This window comes from Dipodomys ordii, unplaced genomic scaffold (assembly GCF_000151885.1).
Source record: "Dipodomys ordii isolate 6190 unplaced genomic scaffold, Dord_2.0 Scaffold1, whole genome shotgun sequence".
Classification (NCBI taxonomy): Eukaryota; Metazoa; Chordata; class Mammalia; order Rodentia; family Heteromyidae; genus Dipodomys; species Dipodomys ordii.
In genome coordinates this window covers 34,608,553-34,620,543 of record NW_012267217.1, presented here as the reverse complement: position 1 = coordinate 34,620,543, position 11,991 = coordinate 34,608,553, and the positions used below count along the sequence as shown (strand labels likewise).

The window sequence follows — 11,991 nt, the reverse complement described above, 5'->3', positions numbered from 1 at the left end:
TTTTTTTTGTCAGTCATGGGGCCTGAACTCTGGGCCTGGGTGCTGTCCCTCAGCTCTTCAGCTCAAGGCAAGCACTCTACCACTTGAGCCACAGTGCCACTTCTGGCTTTTTCTGCTTAGGTGGTGCTGAGGAATCGAACCCAGGGCCTCATGCATGCGAGGCAAATACCCTACCACGGAGCCAACTTCCCAGCCCATCCGCTTCCAATTTTTTGGTGGCTAATTATAGATAAGAAAGAGTTTCACAGCCTTCCCTGCTTGGGCTAGTTTGGAATTGTGATTCTTAGATCTCAGCCTCCTGAGTAGCTAGGATTATAGGTATGAGCCACAGCACCTGGCAGGTTTATTTCTTTTTCTTTTCTTTTTTCTTTCCTTTTTTTTTTTTGGTTGTTGTTGTTGGTCATGGGGCTTGAACTCTGGGCTTGGGCACTATCCCTGCGCTCTTCAGCTCAAGGCGCGTGCTCTACTGATTGAGCCACAGTGCCACTTCCGGTTTTCTAGTGGTTTATTGGAGATAAGAGTCTCACGGTCTTTTCTGCCTGGGCTGGCTTTGAACTGTGATCCTCAGATCTCAGCCTCCTGAGTAGCTAGGATTACAGACGAGAGCCACCAGCGCCCGGCAGGTTTATTTCTTTGTAGTTACTTTGCGTGCAGTTTCAGCCAGTGCCCCATGTAGCAGAAGCACTTGGGCGTGACATGTTTTTCAAGTAGCTATGCTTTCTCTTCAGGGAAAGAAGCATTGTCCTGGTCTTACGAAGCCATTCTGCTTTCTTCTGTCATGTATCTGGTGACGAGCTTAGCTATGCTACTTGGCGACAGCAGTCCATGAAGGCAGTGCTTGTCAGTGCCTGTCTTCAATCTGAATATATGGGCAAACAGAAAGCACCTTAGGGAAAAATATCCAAATGAAGGCGAAAAGAATTAGAGAAGGTTAAATTTTCTGAATATCTCACAAAATCTCTGGGTTTCTGTAGGACAACTTATTAAAGTGGAAAAACGGGTTCTTTCTTTTCCTAAACAAGGAAATGAATAGAATTTATGAAAATAGGGCTAGGGGTATTGCTCCAAGGCTCCGAATTCAATTCTCAGTATAGCCAAGAAATTAGGAAAACAACTATTTTCAGCTGTTTGTACTGTGACAAATACAAGAGAAAAATCAGCTCATTAGTTTGGAATATTTATTTGGCTCACAGATCTAGTGGTCACTTGACTTTGTTATGTGGGGTGTGTGGTGTCATAATACAATATGGTGGGGATATGTAGTAAAGGGGACTGAGTATCTCATGGTGGCCCAGAAGCAGAGAAAGAGAGAGGGGGGGGAGAGAGAGGGAGAAAGAAAGGCAGAGAGAGAGGGGAAGGAGGGGCTAGCGTCCCTCTAAGGGCATCCCCTCCATACTCTAACTTCCTTCTAGTAGGTTCTACTTGCTAAAGTTCCACTATCCCCCAAAAATGCCCACAGGCCCATGACCAAGCCTTTAACACACAGACATTTTGAGGACATTCATATCTAAATGATAGCAGAAACTCAATATGGCTGTTCAAAAGCTTTCTGTAAAGAAAGTGTTATCATTATTTTCTTATAAATTTATTTGAATACTATTTGTCAACCCTTGGTTAAAATATTTCTTGTTATTCCCTTTGCTTCTCTAAACTGTAAGTCAGAGGCTTCCTTCACACAGTATTCATGTGCCAAAGCCCTTGGGTTTTCTGTTCTTCAGGTTATGACCAGCATATGCAAAAGCCAGAAGGCAGGTCAGAGCTTGATTCTTGGGAAAAAAGAGAAGAAGTTCACTGAGGTTCTAGGATACCCATAGGCTGGGCCATTGCTGGGTCCAGAAGGGGCTTTTCTAGGCATGTTAGGGTATTGGATTTATTCAAAAGGAACCACTGAATACACCTGCAGGCTGTACTTAGCAAGAGCCAGGTCTGATGGCTGTCAGATAAACTCAAAGGCTTGTATCTGAAGGGTAAATAGGTATGTAGAATGACAATGCAAAATTCATAACAAATATGATTTTTATTGTTGTTGAAAAGGTGATGTACAGAGGGGTTACAGTTACACAAGTCAGCTAAAGAATACATTTCTTTTTGAACAATGTCATCCCTTCCCTCACTCTCTCACAGATTTTCCTTCCCATCCCCACCCACAAGTTGTATAGTTCATTTTCAACAGTGAGTATCACTGCTACATTTGTTCACCCTTTGTTCCACCATTTCTGTGCCTTTCCCTTACTCTCCCCAAGACAGATAAATGAACAAATAAGACAAAAGGAAAAGAAAAAATCCCTCTTGTTTCCATTTCTTGGGGTTCATTTTGATAAATATTATTTTATATGATCAGGTGCACATAGCTATTGTAACTATGTGACCTGCTCCTAATAATATCTTCCTTTGGTCTCACTCTGTGTGAATGCCTGGAGACCTGGGTAATTTGTCCTCTTAGTGTATTTGTTATTTAACCATCCAGTGTGTTTACTTGTAGATTTATAGGCACATTCTACTTGCCACAAATGAGGGAAAACATGCAACCTGTGTTTCTTTGAGTCTGAAAAATATGATTTTTTAAAAAAGTCTGGGCAGAGTTCAGGTAAGAATTATAAAGCTATTCCACCCTAAATTTAGAAAATGTGCTGTCTTCTCTACTCTGTAGGAAAAAGAAAACAAGTCCTACTTCCTTAGGAGAATTGAAAACTAAGTATTGTAAAGGATTAGAAAGATGGAGAACGTTTAAGGCAGAAATGATAGCTGATCACAAGATCACAATTAATTTGCAGCTTTTAAGCAATCACACACCTAGTTGAATGGAAGCCAAATTTCACTATAGCTTCACAACTCAGACTACCAGTTATCAAATAAGTTAATAACATCAGTGGTAGGGCTTATCATATGCTAGATGCTCTTTTAAAGCACTTTTTTATGCACTATCCCAAATCTTTACTATCTCTCTGTAATACAGACACTCTAGTTACTTTTATTTTCCTGTTGAGTGAATCATTATGCATGTCCAAAGATCAAATAGTTAGCAAGCAGAACAACTAGTATTGACCCTATTATCTTGGTCAATGTGTTCTTTACCTCATGACCTGAGGGGAATGTTCTAGAAAAGACAGGATGTAAGAAGGGGCAGCCATGTCCTATGATGCCAAGGGGAAAGCTGAAAAAGAGCCCATATTCTAATGATGCAAAAGCCCTTTCTTCACCTCTGGTAGCTCTCCACAAGGACAGTCTTGTAGACCTCATTTATTCTGAAATAGCTAGGTATATCATGCCAGCTCGCAACTAAATTAGAAAAAGCTAAATACAAATGGGTTCCATTAATTTTATGACTTGTCAAATAGATGCAGCAATTTAACAGGAATTGGCCTCCCCTTTCCTGTAACTTATGCATTGTTAACTTTAGGCTTATTTCATGTCTTGATTCTTGATGTTCCTTGATATAATCTGATGAAGTCAGAGTGATGCTTCTTACCTGGCAGTCCAGTTCTAATCCTAGGGTTTTCTAAGCCTTCTTTGATAAGCAATCTTATAACTACATAAGTAAATCCTTTTTGACATGATTCAGAGAGTCTGAGTTCTGTACGTCTTTTCTTTCCAATCTTATGTGCATCTTGACTGTTTAAACCATAGGATCCTAGTCAAATGTCAGTAGTACTGGAGTCTACATTAATACTTTGTCACAATCTTTATTGAGGTTGCAACTTTCTATTAAATATGCAAAAAATATGCATCAAGCAGATTTTTTTCTATGCATTGCAAATTAATTTTGTGTATCTTCTCTTTTATTAGTAGCAGTAAGAAATGAAACAATTAGTTAATGTAGAGTGTGATGAATTGCCTCAGGACAAGAGAGTTAAGTAGCAAGGTCAATTAGAAGTACTGGTAATGAAGTTTATGGAATGAATGTATTATTCATGTGAATGAATGTAATTCATTGTTATTCTATCATTTGTACTTTTTGTTTTACCAGTTGGTTTCTTCTAGGCTTTGATATTGTTTTTTCTATATTTGCTTATATTGCATTATATAAATATATTTCATATATCCTCGTAAGATGTATTATTCATATGTATACACATATGTGTATATGTGTACATATATATTTAAGGAATGAAGCAAGTTCAAAGAAATGTAGTTCCTGATTTCAGGTTTGTCCTTTCAGATACTTAAAACTATCCTAAGAAAATACTCTATCCATTTCTCTCTTGCCAAAAGCACAGAGGCCTATAATCACGAATGTTTGCTTTAACTCCCTCAAACAAACAAAATGACTAGGTAAAATCCCATTCGTTCAGTTAGTAAGGAGCTTTTTACCACATATTACACATTAAAAAAAATTAGTATGCTTCCATCATACTCAAGAGGGAACGAGACAAATAATAGCATAGAGAATCCTCACTCCCACCCCCCAACTTCCCTCCTTTTTATGAACACTAAGGTCACCGTGATGCAATTTCTTTCGGATTTTTTTTTTGGTAAGTGATGAGAGAGGCAATTACAAGCAGTTCTCCTCCACATGACACTGCCTGGAAGACTGGTAAATTGCATCTCTTGATGGATGCCAGCTATTACATACCATGGGAGGGAGATCTCCATATAGGGAAAGCCAGACCTGCAGAGGGGAGATAGAACAAAAACACCAGCAAATAGAAAGATGTTAGCATGAAGAGAGAGAGTAGGGTTAATTACTGAGAGACTCAGATTGGACTAAACACCGAATCCCATGAGATATCTGCGAACATGAATATACCTTCACACATTCATACGAATAGTAAATGATAACTTTTGAGATGGGAAATAAAATTCATGTAACTAAAGCTTAGCAAATACAAATGATTTGTGTTTCTTCATGAAGCATAAAATCTCTAAAAACAGGTCACTGCGCGTTAGAGAAGAAACTTTGGTAATTAATGCCGCAGGATGGAAATAGATGGAGTCCCTTACTTGCTCGTGTTATATAAGGAAGGTTGAAAATCTGAAGTGCATTATTTGATTAAAATGAGATCTTTTCGAGAAATAGTCCCAAACATAAATAACCTGCAAAAACATAGGAACTACCTAATGATGATGTTTGTTAGGAGCTAAAATTCTGCACATCGCTATGGGAGAGGAGGAGGATTGAATTAATATTAGAGGCAGGAAATGCCCTTGTGAGATGCTTGTCTCTCCCTGGAGGGATTACCCTGAAGCCTGTGTTAGAGCAGGGGTCAGTCTAACCAGTCCTTTCTTAAATTCCTCCTGTCATAAATTAAGGGAAAAGTTTATTTTGAATGATACAGTGTGGCACATAACAGGTCAGTAAGTATTTGTTCAAATCAAGGAATAAAACAGGCCGCTTTTCTGAGAGCGTTGGTCATGCTCAGCTTTGTTATCTATGTTATGTAGCACACCATCTGATGTGGAAGTGTTGGACAGAGGAGTGAGTGAACAAATGAATGTCACATACTGTCACTAAGCTGAGAGAAATGAAGGGAATCAACTTTTTAAACCCTTTGTATGAAACGCATTTTCTTTCTTTTTAAAAAAATGTATTGTAAAGGTGATTAACAGAAGGGTTACAGTTACACAAGTAAGGCAATGAGTATGTTTCTTTTTAAATACTGCTTACCATTCCCCATGAAACATATTTTCTTCAAAATATACATTCCTATTGACATAGATCGAACCTCCCTCCCTCCCTCCCTCCCTCCCTTCCTTCCTTCCTTCCTACCTACTACCTTCTGCCCTCTCTCCCTCCCTTCCTTTCCTCCTCCTCCTTCTCCTCCTCCTCCTCCTCCTCCTCCTCCTTCTTCTTCTCCTTCTCCTCCTCTCCTCCCTCCTCTTCTTTTGCTTGCCCTTAGGCTTGAATGATGGGGCCTCATATTCTCACTTAGCATTTTTACTCAAGATTGGCACTCTACCACTTGAGCCGTAATTCTACTTCCAGCTTTCTGCTGGTTGATTGGACATAAAAGTCTCAGGGACTTTCCTAACTGGGATGGCTTCTAACTGTGAAACTCAGATCTCAGCCTCTTGGATAGCTAAGATTACAGGCATGAGTCATCAGAGCCTAGCTTTTGTTGTGGTTTGATCCAGAATTTTAGATCCTATTTTAAGGTAGAAAGCAACTGCATATTGATTGCATATTGATTTTTTTTCTCCAGTCCTGGGGCTTGAACTCAGGGCTAGAGTGTTGTCCTTGAGATTTTGTGCACAAGGCTAGTATTCTGCTAGTATTCTTAGCACTTGAGCCACAGCGCCACAACTTCTTGGTGATTAATTGGAGATAAGAGTCTGGGGGAGGGGGTGGAGAGGGGGAAGGGATGGTATGGGGAAACAAAGGAGGAAGCAACAATGCTTGATAAGAAATGTACTCACTATCTTGCCAGTGTAATTGTAATCCCTCTGTATGGTATTTTCACAATTAAAAAAAAAGAGTCTCACAGACTTTTCTACCCAGGCTCGCTTCCAACCCCAGTCCTCAGCTCTCAGCCTCTTAAATAGGGTAGGATTTATAGCTGTGAAACACTGGTGCCTAGCACATAAATATTTATTGAATTGGAGATTTATAAAGTTATCTCTGCCATGTGTCCTTGAGCCTCTCTGTGCTCAAGGCAAGCACTCTACCACTTGAGCCACAGCACCATTTCCAGCTTTGTCTGTGTATATGGTACTGAGGAATCAAACCCAGGGCTTCATGCATTCTAGGCGAGCACTCTACCACTAAACCATATTCCTACCCCGGCCATGGGTCCTTAATGAACATTTTCATCTGAGAACTTCTTGAAAGACAATTGTCCTTCTGCACATGTATCTTGGGATCTGTTGCTGTGAGCTGCTCTTTTTTTTTTTTCCTCCTCAGGTGTGGAATCCATAGCATGTTCCCCTTACATTTAGCTGCTCTAAACGCTCACTCTGACTGCTGCAGAAAGTTGCTCTCATCCGGTAAGTACATCAATGCCCAGACTAGTCTTAGTGTGTGCTGTCCATGAGTCAGGTGTCTGGTCCCAGTGAGTGGCTGCCTGTGCTTCATTCATGCCATTACCTGCCTTGGTGAAGGGAAGTGTTTCCAAAGCTAAGTGCATGTGACAACTCCCTAGATTTGAAGCTGTTGGGATGTCAGTATTCCTGTCTGAAGTGAGAGTCCTGTCTGAATTTTTGTTAAATTTCGATGATAATCCAGGATAAAAGAGAAGCCTACGTGGGCAGAGCAGATAGGAAGTTTACATTATTAAAAACAAAAAATATCTTTGAGCCAGGGCACTGGTAGCTCATGTCTATAATCCTAGCCACTCAAGAGGCTGAGATCTGAGGGTTGAGGTTCAAGCTAGCCCAGGCAGGAAAGCTGTAAGACCCTTATCTCCAATTAACCACCAGAAAACAGGAAATGTCTGTGGCTTAAAGTGGTAGAGCACTAGCTTTCAGCAAGATGAGCTCAGGGACAGTGCTCAGGCCCTGGGTTAAAGCCCCATGATTGGCAAAACAAACAAACAAACCTCTTTGATGTTCAAAATGATTCTTAACATTTTTTTCAACAAGAGGCCAAATTGCCTACATTGTAGTGGTAGAAATTATTATGTTACCTTCCAAGTTCCTGGGCACTGAAAATTCACTCAGGCTGACTCTCCTCTAACTCAATTTTTATATTTGTAATGCGAAGCTATTTGGAACCAAGACATTATTTCTGACTTAGAGATTTGCTAATCTTTCTTATCACTACCTCTGCCAATCTTCATACTTTAAGGAGTTTCCTGGCTTCTGAAAGTGGTAGAGGTCTGCCAGGCAAAGATTGTTGATGAATTAATTCATCAGATAACCCAGAGACACCTTTCCCCTTTTAAGTACTTTCCCTGTGGTTGATTCCACTGTCACTGCTTTTGGCATGTTTAAAAATAATCCCTGCATGAAAGCCTGTTTTCCCAAATCTGAAAGATTGGAATACATTAAAAAAAAAAACAACAAAACCTATTCCTGCTTGCTAGGATCAGTCCTTGGCCTTCTGTATTTTCTTCATGTGTTCTGTCTGCCTATCTGTTGCCCTACTTATCTCAAATTGGCTTCATAAATTTCTATCCTGGGATTGAAAAATGGGGGTATGGTTCACCCAGGGCTGAATGTGAAAATAAATCCTCTTGACTTCATGGTGCTTCCTAGAAAATCGCCAAGCTTGAGCAGTTACCATTCGTTTCCATGACAACCTCTTTCTGACTACAATTGCTTGCTTTCTGGTTTTCCTACTAACTGATTTTTTCTGTCTCTGCGATGTTTCTTGTGGTTTGACTAGGACAAAAGTATAGCATAGTATCCTTGTTTAGTAATGAGCACGTGCTGTCTGCAGGCTTTGAAATAGACACCCCAGATAAATTTGGAAGAACGTGCCTTCATGCTGCTGCTGCAGGAGGGTGAGTATTTAGCAATTTTAGTTATTTCATGGCTTCATTACTTAATACATCTTCATTGACTTAAGTTGTCTGTGAACCAAAGGCAATTTTCTTAGTAAATTGGGTAAAAATAATTTCTACCAAATATCAGTTATCACAAGTTGCATTTACAGATGACTTGCATTTTGTTATACTAAATAGGAGTTATTAGCTCATTTCATATAGCAAACAAAGATTTTTTTATTGTTATTTTCTTCTTTCTTCCCTCCTCCTCCTGCTCCTCCTCCCTCTCCTCTTTCTCCCCCCTCCTCCACCCCTGTGCTACTTTCTTCAGATTTCCAGACTGAAGGCTATATATCTGTTTGGTATCGCCTCTATCAAAACAATTTTTTTGAAATTTGTTTCTAAGTTTATCTCTTTTATGTGCTCATTTTGTCCTTATTTTGAAGCTGATTTTTAAATCCTTATAAGGATTAAATATGAACAAAGGTTAAAAAAAAGTAAAAAGGAGGGGGAAAGGCAAGAAGTGATTTCTTCACATTTATTTTGGTGTTATAAAAAGAATATTAGCTATTTTTCATATCAGTGGTTAATTAAACCTCTGATCAATATATTAATATATGACGGTATATTGACCAAACATGGCATCTTTTAGATGATCATATATTGCTAAGGTGCTGTTTTTTTCATTTCCTAGTCTGTATAGTAGTGTTTCTCCATCTGTCATCTCTATCTTATCAAACATACTAGCTATTTATCAGAGACAAGCTTCTGGGTCCTTATATACATTAAATTTAATTTAGTTTTATACCTAGTTTTAAGCTCATAATTGTATTTTATGGAAGGAAGAGGCCCTTCCTTCCATCTTAGCCCCTAAATGGAGTGAGTTATGAGCCACATACCTTGGTCTGCCTCTGCCTTTGATCCTTTGCCATCATTCAGGAAGAGCTATATGGGCTGAATTAATTGGTATGCTATACCAACACACACTTCCTTTTAAAAGTTCTTATATTTTACAACTGAAGTAGCTGGTTTTGTGAGAAAGATGGCTGTAAAGGATAGATGTGGGTATGGAGAGCTCTGCTCAGGCTTATCATTGATGAGATCATTTTTCTTACTTAAATGATAATACAACAATATATTCCAGGTCACTTCTTAACATCCCAAGTTTAGAAAACCATGAATGGAGCCATGGATGATTATCTCTTTTTATTCCTGTATTTAAAAAAATCAGAAATATCCAGAAAAGTGGCAACCCATTTTGGATTCCAATTGGAAATTCCTACTAGAATTAATATTTAGCAACAATGCACTTCAACAGGAAAATTCATTTCAATAGGACCTTTTTACTCTACTAAGTGTGATTTATAGCTCCTCTAAATGACAAAGGAGCTTTGGTAGATCACTGTACACCATTATTTCCAGGGTTGCCACTGCTCATTTATTTGCCTTGATCACAAGGCAAGGGAAATGCAGATGTTTTATTTTCCATTAAGGAATATTTAGGCGAAAATGGTTATCATGGGAAATTTATTCTGCTGTGATAAAAGGCAGAGCTCATCCACTCTGGCGCATTGTTTAAAGGTGACATGACGTTATTATAGGTTGAAGTGGTTGTTTCATAAGCTCTTGATGGTGTTGAAAAGAATTTTAGGATAAATGATGAGGCTATCACTGGAAGGTTTTATCATGTAATGATCATTACATGATCATGGAATTGAAAAGGTTCCACAAAGCACTTTAACTTGTTGATTTATTAGCTTTGGAAAGGGAACTTTAGATCCATACAAAATGGCATTACTGAGATTTGTTAATGTTACTTCTTGCCAGTAGAATTTTAAACCTGGGGCTACCCTTTCATCTTATTATAATCCCTGTGGGATACAGCTCTTTCTGAAGATAGAACAACGATTAAGTTTTAACATCTTAATGATATTTTCCCTGTCTTTCTAGTAATGTGGAATGTATAAAACTCTTGCAGAGCAGTGGAGCAGATTTCCGTAAAAAGGACAAATGCGGGAGGTAAGTAATCAGGGCACCTTGAATGCACAAATGGAGGAGTGAGGAGTAGTCGATTGAGAAATTGTGCTTTTGAGATGGTCAGCAGGGGGATGGCGGGAGATTCCATCCTCCAGAGGAAATCTCTTCTTGGGAGAAAATGCTGCCAGAGCCAACACATGCCAGAAGGGAAGCCCCTTTTCTCCCAGTGTCTGCTTGGAGCAGCTGATTGTCTCTCTCCTTTTTCATGAATATCATTTAGAAAATTATGTTTATAGCAGATAGAACAATTGAGCCATCCAAACCCAGAATCTAGTCATAAAATCCAGAGATTTTGTTTTCTGTATTAGCCCTTTCATCTTGGGAAAAGACTTTAGACATATTGGAAATATTAAATGCAAAAAACCAAAGCACCAGAAACAAATAGATCTGTGTATTGCTGAACTGTGCCATAATATGCTAGCCAGGTACATTATGTGTCTGTTTGTAATTTAAATATAATAACATACAACTATAATAATGTATTATATATTACATCATATAAAATATATATAATATAAATCTAGGTTTGTGTTTGCACAAGGAAGAAATCATCTCTTTCTTAGAAAACATGTTAGTCAATAAGCAGCACATATGGATATATTATATATGTTTTCCTTCTCCTCCTGTAGCATCTCTCTATACCTCCTGTCCACTGGAACCCTAGCTCTGCTCTTCGGAGTTGCCTCAGATCTCTTCTCTTGCCAATCTACCTAAGACAGACCCTCCTATCCTTCCAGATCATGTCACGTGACACCTTCGTACATTCTTGCCATTCTGATGGGAGTACCCTGTCTGCTTCCCTAGCCCCAGCTCATGTCACTATGTCTTTGTGGACTCTGTTTTCTTGTCTTTCTCTTCACCTAGCTGTGAGTATCCTGAGCATTTCCTTCCTCCTCTCCTCTCCTTTCTTCTTCTCACTTCTCCTCTTCTCTCCTCTCCATACCTTCCCCTCCCCTTTTGCCTTACTAGGAATAGAACCCAGGACCTTGCCCATGCTAGACAAGCATTCTACAAGATGCTTATGTTCACTGGATATTATTTCCTAGTTTTCTCATAGTAACTCTATGAGATATACAAAACTGCCTATTATCTGGTCTTTTTTGTTTGTTTGTTTTTGTTTTTTGAGCCTATCCTGGGGGTTGAACTCAGCATGGGTACTCTTGTTGAGATTTTGTGCTTCACTTCTGGCTTTTTTTAGTAGTTAAATGGAGATTAAGAGTCTCACAGACTTTCCTGCCCAGTCTGGTTTCAAACTGCTATCCTCAGATCTCAGCTTCCTGAGTAGCTTGGATTACAGGTGTGAGCTACCAGCACTGAGCCTATTATCTGTTTCAATAGATAAGAAATCTGAGCCCAGAAGAACTAAATCACTTAGGAAGTGATTTAGAATTTCAGACCTTCAGATTTCTGTTAAAATAAGAATGAGGAAGCCAAGGCCAGATAGAGGACACAGTTTGGTCTAGTTTGCAAACTAGAACCTGATTCTATGAATAGTTCTTCCCCTGAACCTACACCCCTGCCCACGAGGAGCTTCTAGTTCTGTGGAGAAGGTGCTGAGAGCTAAAATTGAGGCAATATGTAATGAAAGTACAAG

At 39.2% G+C, this 11,991-nt stretch overlaps 1 protein-coding gene across 2 annotated transcripts in view; it reads left to right on the top strand.

The window, feature by feature from the left end:
• Ankrd44 (ankyrin repeat domain 44) overlaps nt 1–11,991 on the top strand; it is a 188,621-nt gene that overhangs the window by 75,951 nt on the left and 100,679 nt on the right. For both annotated transcript variants that reach the window (XM_013009697.1, XM_013009688.1), the window contains exons 10-12: nt 6,839–6,921; nt 8,315–8,378; nt 10,311–10,379. In XM_013009697.1, the coding sequence (XP_012865151.1) occupies nt 6,839–6,921; nt 8,315–8,378; nt 10,311–10,379 (216 nt within the window). The remainder of the gene's footprint in view (nt 1–6,838; nt 6,922–8,314; nt 8,379–10,310; nt 10,380–11,991) is intronic.